This window comes from Capra hircus, chromosome 7, assembly GCF_001704415.2.
Source record: "Capra hircus breed San Clemente chromosome 7, ASM170441v1, whole genome shotgun sequence".
Classification (NCBI taxonomy): domain Eukaryota; kingdom Metazoa; phylum Chordata; class Mammalia; order Artiodactyla; family Bovidae; genus Capra; species Capra hircus.
This window is the reverse complement of record NC_030814.1, coordinates 42,198,349-42,208,815: the sequence shown is the minus strand read 5'-3', so window position 1 is coordinate 42,208,815 and position 10,467 is coordinate 42,198,349. Positions and strand designations below refer to the sequence as shown.

General features: G+C 43.1%; 1 protein-coding gene across 2 annotated transcripts in view; it reads right to left on the bottom strand.

Annotated features, from left to right (window-relative positions):
* The window catches only part of TIMD4 (T-cell immunoglobulin and mucin domain containing 4), a 33,149-nt gene continuing 23,016 nt past the window's right edge, over nucleotides 335–10,467 (bottom strand). The window contains exons 5-9 of one of the 2 annotated variants that reach the window (XM_018050118.1): nucleotides 9,646–9,692; nucleotides 7,951–8,044; nucleotides 6,525–6,564; nucleotides 5,451–5,555; nucleotides 335–731 (exon numbers count right to left, since the gene is read on the bottom strand). In XM_018050118.1, coding sequence (XP_017905607.1) covers nucleotides 5,483–5,555; nucleotides 6,525–6,564; nucleotides 7,951–8,044; nucleotides 9,646–9,692 — 254 coding nt within the window. In that variant the 3' untranslated portion in view covers nucleotides 335–731; nucleotides 5,451–5,482. Of the gene's footprint in view, nucleotides 732–5,400; nucleotides 5,556–6,524; nucleotides 6,565–7,950; nucleotides 8,045–9,645; nucleotides 9,693–10,467 lie in introns of those variants that run through there. The other variant, XM_018050117.1, reaches the window with a different exon arrangement.

Genomic DNA, 10,467 nt, shown 5'->3' with positions numbered 1-10,467 from the left:
AGACAAGTACTTCTTGATCTTTAATGTGCCTATGAATCCCACAGAGGTCTTGTTTAAATGCAGATTCTGAAGGTCTGGGGTGCCACTGATATTCTGCATTCCTAACAAGCTCTCAGGTGATGACAACAGCTGTCTGAGGCCCACATTTTGCAGAACAAGGGTCTAGAATATAGATTTAGTAGTCTATTCTAATGCTGGAAGTGAAAGTGTTAGTCACTCAGTCATGTCCAACTCTTTGAGACACCATGGATTATAGCCTGCCAGGCTCCTCTGTCCATGGAATTCTCCAGGCAAGAACACTGGAATGGGGAGCCATTCCCTCCTCCAGGGGATCTTCCCGACACAGGATCTCCTCCCTTGCAGGCATATTCTTTACAGTCTGAGCCACCATTCCGAAATTAAATTCCCCTTGGGTCCAATTGCAAAGTCACAGAAAAAAAAAATAATGCCTGAAGTAAAGCCAAGTGCAGGGACACTATATTAAAGAACTCAAAGGAGTGTTGCTTTTGATCTCCAATTTAGTTATGTACCTGGGCTGACCAACCATCCCAGTTTGTCAGACACCAAGGTAAGGTTCTTGCGTGCCAGAATTTTCAGTCTTAAAACTGGGACAAATTGGTCACTCGAATTAATGGTGGCAGCTCTAAGAAAGCAGCAGTCAAGCTTTACACTGCAGTGTCCGATTCCTTCTTTGTGGGAACAGGAGGGAGTCCAACAGGGTCAAGTGTGTGCTGGGAAAGACAAGCATAAGGGAAAGAAATGTGAGTTGCAGGTCCAATAAGATCTTAAAGAATGTGACTTCAAAAGAGTAAAGAATCAAGCAGATCCAAGTGGAATTAGAAAATTCTGAGAAGATTATCATATGGCCATAGATACTCTTATCCTATCACCTGGGGCTCCCCAGTGGTAAAGAATCTGCCTGCTAATGCAGGAGACGCAGTTTGATTTCTGGGTTGGGAGGATCCCTTGGAGATTGGGAGTGGCAACCCACTCCAGTATTCTTGTCTGGAGAATCCCATGTACAGAGGAGCCTGATGGGCTACAGTTCATGGGGTTGCAAGAGTCAGACAAGAGTGAGCACAGCACACAGTATGTACAGATAAATCTAGGGTTTGTGGTTTAGCCCTCTGTTCCAGCACTGGCTTTCTGTATAGCCCAGTTGGTAACCCGTTCCTCCTCTCTGGGCCTCAGGTTCAGCAACTAAGAAATGGGAGTTGAATCAAAGGATGTGAAGGGTTTTTCCTGCCTCCCCATTCCCCGATGATTTATGCAACATGAATAAAGCTACCACTGCAGAAGTGTGCTTTAACAGCACAATTAGATAGTGAACCCCCCTTCTGTTTTGGGAGCAGCCATCTCCAAGGCTCCCCAGGACACTGCACAGCAGCGTTAGTTTCCTCATATTCAGGAACACTTCCCTTTGCTGGCCTTTGATGCCCAGAGAGTCGAGAACTTAGTTCTTTATTTCTTTTTTTGTTTTTCTTGAGACTGTAACATGTTTACAAATCTAAATGAAACTCTATCTCAGACCCAGCCTTTCGGTTACAAGTGGCTTCCTCCTTCTGCTCTTGCCTCCAGGCAGGGAACCCACTTCTCAACTTTTTGTTTTCTTCAGAGAGACAGAGTCTCCCCAGCCACCCATTGCAGGATTCCTGTTAACCTTTCATTAAGCCTGCTGACAGCTGGCTTCATTTCTTCATAACTTAGTTCAACACATTCCCATTTCAATGGGTCCCACCTGGCTTCATTAAGGTTCCTGCCAGCTTCTCCACTAGCAGCTTCCTCCGCAAATGCAAATAGACTCTGAGTAAATAATATGGAGACTGGGGAAGACTGAGCTATAAAGTGGTTGGCACTGGAGAACCATCATAACTCTCAGGTTGCCCTGGATCTGAGTCAACTAAAATCTAATTCAGACCGACTCTGGTCAATGCCTCAGTTTTAAATGTGTGAAATCTTACAAAGGCTGTCGTGGTGAAGGACGGGGTAGTGGTTAGAGTATGGAGTCCTTCAGGCCTGGTTCCAGACCAGCTCTGTCACAGGGGTAGGACTATGAGCAAATTCTTTCAGCTGTTTCTGTTTTACTGTTTTCTCCAGAATAATATATCTGTTTCACTGGGTGGCTGTGAGGATCCAGTGATCTTGCCTTCATTTTTCTAATTGGAGGATAATTGCTTTACAATGTTGTGTTGGTTTCTGCCATAGAACAAGGTGAATCAGCTGTAAGTATACATATGTCCCTTCTTGATTGTCAAGGTTGACACAGAGTAAGGGTTTATCTTCCTGTGTTATACAGCAACTTCCCGCTAGTTATCTGTTTTGTACACGGTAATGTATATGTTTCAATGTGGTAGAGACCCTGGAACACAGCAAATGCTTCTAAGGATGAGATGTTATCTCTTTCACTTAGCCTAAAAAGGTCCAGGTTGCAGAATTAGGCTGCTCTAAACCCTCAAGGCCTGACTGTGGGCCTACCGTGTAAAAACCGCTGTCAGAGCTCTGCCTCCGCTAAAGTCTTTCCTTGTGGAAATGCAAACATGACGCATGGTTTCTATGTGGGTTTTGTCTCATTTAAATTTTTAAGCTTCTTGAGGGACGCGATTCTCTCCTCTGGGCCAACCACACAGTAGATATTAGGGGGTTGTTTGTAGATGCTACCAATTCATCCTGATGGCACAGAGAGGGAAAGAGGAACCAGTACCCCAACCACCTGCTCTGATCAAGGAGTCTCAGGGTAAGAATTCTGGATGTATTCATTCTTTATCCTGTGACTCCCACCCTCCACCCCCTAGATCTTTGAATCTCACACTGGCTGCTTTGTTCCAGTTCGTGGCCATCCGGTTCGAGGATGTTATTTACTAAGTGTGGTGTGAGTGCCTGTAAGTGGACACACAACATTCCATGTCAGTTTAGGCCACTTCACTCCCATGTCTTCATTCCTCCCTATCAGCTGCCTGGCCTCTGAGATCCCCACTGCAGCCTGGGGCAGAGCCCAAGGGTGTTTCCTCTGAGTCCCCTTGAGTGGAAAATAGGAGACAGGACTCTCACTTCTGCATTTGGAAGATTCCTCTGCCACAGCATGGAGGACAAACTGGGGAGGGGAATGAGCGAAGTTGGTGAGTGTAGTTAAAAGCTACCCTGACAATCCAGCAGAAAGTAATGCTAGCTTGACTGAGGACCGATAATGACTCCACTGGGACCTTGGCCATTGGCTGCTGGAAACTAACACCCACCGCCACCCCACCCCACCCTGTTGCCATGCCAGTCATCACTGGACCCTGGTTACAGAAGAGTCTTTTCTTAAAATCTCCACCTTCCTGTTAGAAATTATATGCTGCCATAGTTCTCAAATTCTAGGGCACATCTTAACTTAGAACAAATTAAAACACAGATCTCTGGGGTCCTCTCTGAGGTTTCTGAGTCAGTAGTTGTGAGGTGGAGAGGAGAATGGGTATGATTAACAGGTTCCAGGAGATGCTCGGGTTGCTGGTCTGAAGTGCCCAGTTTCAGAACCACAGAGTGAGAGCAGTGGTTCTCACCAACCACTCAGAGCATTAAAAATAAATAAATAATAAAATCAGATGCCCAGGTCACATACCCCGGATCAATTACCAAGAGACCTCCTAAAGGGTGGAACTCAGGAATCAACATAAAAATTCCCCAGATAATTGCAGTGTTCAGCTAGGGTTGAAAGCTACTATCTGGAGGCTCCTGGAGGACATTCTCATTTGTAAAATACTGTGATTACTCATTTAAGTGTTTCTGAATCTGATCAAGGGTCAGAAACATACTTGGGAAAAGATAGTAGATGGCTCCTGGCAAAACACAAATATACTCACTGAGCTGAGATATTAGGTTTAGGGAGCATCGTATTTGCTGTCATCTTTTCTAGGCAGACCCAAGTCAGTGGTGGTATTGGTGGTGGTTTGGGAAGGTGGGTAGGGAGCATGAGCTAAGTTAGGGTGGGCTGTCTCACTAACCCACAAAATATTGAAACCTGAGCGTTTGTACAAGGTCATCTGGTCTCACCCCATTTTCCAGATGGGGACACTGAAGCCCTGTACCTGATTCTAGATCCATAGCCCCCACCAACCCATCCCCAGGTTCTAAATCTGAATTGAGCCTGCTGGTCATTTCCAGTAGTTTGAGTTCACACAGAGCGGAAAGCCAAGCCAAATAAAGAAGCAACCCGTGTGCCGCCAGTTATTTCCTTCACTTGGTCCAACCCTGCCACTCATCTTGGCACCAGGTGAGTGAGGCGGAAGCTTGCTGCCCTGGGCAGGTTGTTCTCCACATGCTCGGGTGAGAGGGGGTGCTTCTATTAACTGCTTTATTTGTGTGAACTAACAATGGAGGAACCTAGAGGCTGTAGTGGATAGGTCATAAAACTGGTATTTTTTTCCCTCTCTTAAAGTAATGTCAAGAGAATCAAAATATAAAGCATGGCTACCTGGAAAGACTGTGCACCTGTTTCATGAGTAGCTACTGCTCCAAACGTACCAGGAAGTATTTCCAGCAAATTTGTTTCAGCCCCAGCTGACTTTCCACATTTCTTCCCAGCCAGAGGCCTCTCACTGAGGTGCACATTCTCTCCATTCAGTCAGTGACTGCTTGTTTTAACCTCTCTCCATGGCTCCTCATGCTGCCAGCTCTGAAAGTGTTTAAATAAGCCTGTTCTTACTGAGGAGCCAGTTCCCATGGACTATATACTTAGAGAAACTGATCTGGACTGCCTCAGTCACATCATCCACGTTTGAACATCCACATTATTCACCTTACCTTACTGTGATGAACTCTTGCCTGTTTCCAAAATTAAATTCCCCAAGCAAGAGTAAAGGTGTGACACTATGGTCATCTTGAGTGAGTGAAGTCGCTCAGTCACATCCGACTCTTCGTGACCCAGTGGACTGCAGCCCACCAGGCTCCTCTGTCCATGGGATTCTCCAGGCAAGAATACTGGAGTGGGCTGCCATTTCCTTCTCCAGGGATCTTCCTGACCCAGGAATCGAACCCAGGTCTCCCACATTGCAGGCAGACGCAGGCAGACGCTTTAACTTCTGAGCTTTAAAGATACATAATTGTGAATGGAAAATAATAGAAAATCTGGGCCTTTTAGAGGTAAGTCAAAAGGATGGTGTGATTCCACAGACTTTGTTTTAAATGTTTTTAAGTTTCAGAAGGGCCCTGAGATTGAATGGACTTCCTTAGGTACGATAGTGAGTTCACCATCACCGAAGGCATTCAAGTGTATTGCGGACTTGTGACACTACAAGTCTACAGTGTCACTACTACAGCAGCAACACTACAGAGACGAAACCACGAGACAGAGAAAGCGTGGTCTCTAAAATAACTTTCACTTGTGAAACTAAAGCAAGACTCCAGTGACACCAATGCAATAGATGGATTCAAAAAATATTCTAAGACTTATTTTGATGATTCACATGTCATACCCACATCGCCAGTCCTAAGAAAAAGGGGCACATTACAGCGTGAAAAGACCATCTTCATCTTCTGTTCCACCGAGGACATCTTTACCTTCTCCAGCATTGTCTAGCCTGTAAAGAGAGAAGACAGCCTGCTGATGAGAACACCAAGACCAGCAACTGAGGGATGCTGTTAAATTACAAAATGACTAACCAAGGAGTTAAAATGGCTCAGAGTCCATCCAGTCCAAGCCTCTTATTTCACAGATGGGAAAACTGAGGCCACAGGAGATAAAAGGCTTTTTGCCTATCTACTATAATAAGGAGATTTAAAGTCGTGTTGCTGCTGCTGCTGCTGCTAAGTCGCTTCAGCCGTGTCAGACTCTGTTAGCAAGACATAAAAACATTATCTAAATGTATTTGTTTACCAGGAGGATCTCCAAGTATGACTTTGAAAAATTACTTTGCTAACCCTCAATTTCCATACTTATTGATATTTACTTATTTATAGATATTGTAGTAATGATGCAATTATTAAGTGAAAACAAGTTCTTAACCACAGTTTACACAAAATCCTTTCATTTCTTTTCCAAAAAAGCTATGTAACAAGACAGATATGCAAAATCACTTTCCAGAGACTCTTCAAACTGTTTTTTTAAAAAGACAAAACAAAAACTGGTCCTATGGCCTAATTTGGTAGAGGAATTAAATCCCAGGAATGAAACTGTTTAGGTTTTTTTTTTTTCATTTTCCATGCTGTCAATGCTCCTTCAATGAACGCCAATTTAACAATGACCTTTTGAAGTGAGTCACCCAGAGCTGAGCAAATAATGGGTAAAGTGGCATATCATTTTCCTTCTTTTGTGTGTTAATGCAAGCTGCTAATATATTTGCATATCGGACAAATACCACAGTGTTATCGAAGACAAAGGTTAATGTAAGCTGAATCCCCACAGCTTTTTTTTACCTCTAAGGCCACATCTCTCCAACTCTATATTTAATCAGAATGCAAGCCCAAGGCATTAAACCACTGAATAGTATCTGATCACTTGCAACAGCTTGCACAATCATTACAGCAATCAGTCATGCAAGATGAATTACCTGGTGTGTTTCTGGAAACAATTGGCTTTCACGAATTTCCCTGAAAAGACAAGGCCCTGTTAGAAGCAGAGTAGCTGTGCTTGTGTGAACAAAATGGTGGGGAAGCACAGAGCAGCCTTACTAAGAGCAGAGGTGGTCCAAAGGTGGAGACTTAGGGACTGGGCTGGCAGAGAAGGCCACTCCTTTCCCTGATCAGATAATTGCTTCTTTTGGCCCCTCATTACTGCCCACCAATTATAAGATTGTTCCAACATTATAGACAACGGTTTTAAGTTCATTATTTTTGGCCATGCAGCATGGTTTATGGGATCTTAGTTCCCTGACCAGGGTTTGAACCTATGCACTCTGAATTGGAAGTGCAGAGTCTTAACCACTGGATCATTAGGGAATTCTCTAAGCTGATTTATTCTTAAGTTACTTAAATTCAGTTACTCAGTTGGGTTTTAAAACACTTCCTTAGGACATACACCCAGAATTTCCCAAACGGTAACATGACTTTGTATTATGGTTAATGGCAACTGTCCACTAAGCTCCAAATTTCCTTCTGCAGTGTTCACAAGGGATAGGTGTAGAGACACATAAGTTTCACTCTTGTTGCTCAAACAGGCTGAGAAGATTATTGCTAGTCAGAGATCCTCACTTACTACCAGCTTCTATTAATGACTATAGAGAAAAATTTTCCCCCATTTTTACAGAATCATTTTATGTGCCTGTACTTTGCATGAAAACAATAAACCCTGGTTCATGACTTCCTTATGCATTGCATTAAAACTTTTTTTTTTTTTTTTTTAAGATGGGGGAGGGCAGATACAAGGTTGTGGACTAGCTGGAGAATCTAATGACAATCATGGACCCTACCCCCTGAAAAATACAGATGTGAACATTTCAAGGAGTTTACTGGTTCCCTGGAGTTCTCTCTCTGGATCTTAGGTTAGGAAGTTTTACTTTAAGCAAACAAATAAGAAGACTAGGATGACTCATGGCTCTCTTCCTGGAGGCATTCCCAACAGAAGAGTCCTCCACCCCAAGACAGTGATAAGACAGTGATAAGACAGTGATAAGACAGTACTTCCCCTTTAAGGGAGTCAGGAGGATGAAACGAATTAGGAGATGTCAAAAATACAGCATCAGAAAACACACAGAGTAAGTGTCCAATAAACAAAGGTGCTCTTATTTTACGTTGTTTTTCTTTCTCAAAACATAAACACTATCAGGAGATGATGCTCAAAGCCTTTGGCATCTCAGGGAGAATGAGTTTACCTGTTATCCTCCTTAATAGATGAGGGCAATGATAGAAGTGGGACTCTAAGGAATGGGGTGGGGGAGAGCAGGCAGGAGCAGGAAGCAAAATCCATCCACTCTCAGAGCCTCCTGGAGTTTCCAAAGCTCTGAAAGGCCTCCCCCCACCTTGTCCTGCCCTCCTTACCTCGAAGAAAAAATGCCAGAAGCAATGCCAACAGCACGAATCCCAAGGAGGGAGCAATGATCATGAGCAGCTCGTAGTTGCTGGTCATTCTTATCTGGTGAGACACAGGGAAGCCCCTTGGCTACTCACTTCCCAACATCACCCTCCCTGTTTGCCATCGCCAGCAATCTGCCCGCGGTATCACCCTCTCCCTGCAGCCCACCACATTTTGCCCAATGCATCTCAAGAACAAAGCCAGCCTTACAAGTTAAACTTAAAAAAAAAAAAAAAAATCTTGGAGAATCTGAAACGTTTTACCCAGAGCTCCCTAATTTTCCTAACTCTTAAGCATCAGGCAGATTGCTGTGAGCTGTGCTCTCCACTGTCAAATCACGTGGCCGGCCATCGCCTAAATCCTTTCAGTTCAACCTACCCTGTTCAGTTCTTCTCCTGGCTGACTTAGACTTCTAGAAGTAACCAGGTAAAAGAGAAAGTGGAACTCGATTTCAAATTTTCTGCAGCAGTGATTCTCAAAGTACAGCCAGGGGATCCCTCCATGAGATCAAAATGATTTTCAGGACACATTATTTGCTACTTGTACTGTATTTCATGAGAGCCGCATTGCAGTTTCCCAGAGGTTGCGACCGTATGATCTGTGATGTGAAGGTGTCGAGGCTCTGATGATGTAATATGAAAGTGGACATGAGATCCTCTATCCCTTACTGAGCCAGACATTAATAAGACTTGTAAAATGTAAAACAATGCCACTTTCCTCACTAATAATTTTTTCATTCAGGAAAAACTAGGTTATTTGTCTTTGTTTTCTTGGCCACATCACATAGCATGTGGGATCTTAGTTCCCCAACAAAGGATCAAACGTACGCCCTCTGCATTGGAAGTACAGTGTCTTAATGCCTCTACCACCAGGGAAGTCCTGGGAAAATGTCCTTCTTTTTCATAAAATATTATTTGCGTTAACATATTTATTATCCCTTTTGATGAATTCATATTGTTTTTAATTTCTCAGTTCTAATTTTCAGGAATATAAAGGGGTCCTGACACCAAATAGTCTGAGAAGCATCGCTCTATGGGCAGCATCCGGTTCCCTGGGGGCCACACCAGGTCCCATTGGCCAGGCCGGGCTGCATCCCTTCAACTTCCAGTCCTGTCTCTTAAAAGACAGGAAATGCAGCACAACCAGCTCTCTTTGAGGAGAGAGAAAGGGAAGAAGGAAGACGGGATGAGACCTTCGCTTTCCCTTTATAGGCTGTTTATACTGCCTGAAGGATTCCCATGAAGCAGTTTGAATCACTTTTGTAATAACAAAAATGAGTGACGGATCAGCTCAGGAAATGAGAGGAATGCTGGTGACAGGTGTTGATGCTATAGGATGTCCTTAATCCTGGGCCACCAGAGGGACCGCATAATAGTTTCAATGTTTATATATATATATGTGTGTATATATATATATATATATACACATACATATAAATATATATTTCTTTTTTTCTTTTCAAAGCATCTATACATATAGAAGTGATGGTATCAGTGTCATTTCTGCCAAGAGTGTCTACAAATCCTCCACTATTTCATAACGGTTGTAATGCATTTTGCCCTTGGATAGATATGCTCCCCCTAATCCATTTCTGCAAACGTTCATTGTGGATTTTAAAACTCTAAGTCACATGCTTCAAAATACTTCACACAAATTTTTACCTGTTCTGGTTCAACTTCATTTTGCACAAGAAATGATGTCTCAGGTGCTGAGGAGAAAGAGAAAATAATGCTTATATTTCCTATGGGAGAATAAAATGCTACATCCTGAAACATTTTAGTTGATGTGCTTAATCTTTTAATCCCGGTTTTCCGTTTTTGCATAATTTATTTATCCATTTTTGTTTTGATATGTTTCTATCTAAAGCTCATCTGCTGTCTAATATTATCCCCCAGGAGCATCTCCATTTTATAGATGGGTAGAGTGAGTCATTAGGCAATTAGTCACCAGGCAATTGAATCTAATTTTTCTTTAACCACCAGTAGTAAATTCAGGACTTTTATCCTGAAAGAAAATTTTTCGGTCTGTCGGTTAACAAATTTTTATTAAGCGTTTATAATAGGCCATGCACTATTCTAGCCGCACTATCGACCTTCTTGATGGAATTTACAACTTAGTTGTTGTTTAGTTGCTAAGTCTTGTCTGACTCTCTTGCGATCCTATGGACTGCAGCCCGCCAGGCTCCTCTGCTCATGGGAATTCCAGTCAAGTATACTGGAGTGGGTTGCCATTTCCTTCCCCAAGGGATCTTCCTGACCCAGGGATCGAACCCTCGTGTCCTGCATTGGCAGGTGGATTCTTTACCTTTGAGCCACCAGTAAAGGCTCTTTAGTAAGTCCCTTATAACTTAGTACAAACAACCAAATTTAAACAAAGACTGTGAATAGCTGGAAAAGTAATTATGCAAAACTCTGGGCAGCAATAGTATAAGACGTCAGAGGGATATATCATAAGGATGGCTGACCTGTTCTCAAGGGCCACAT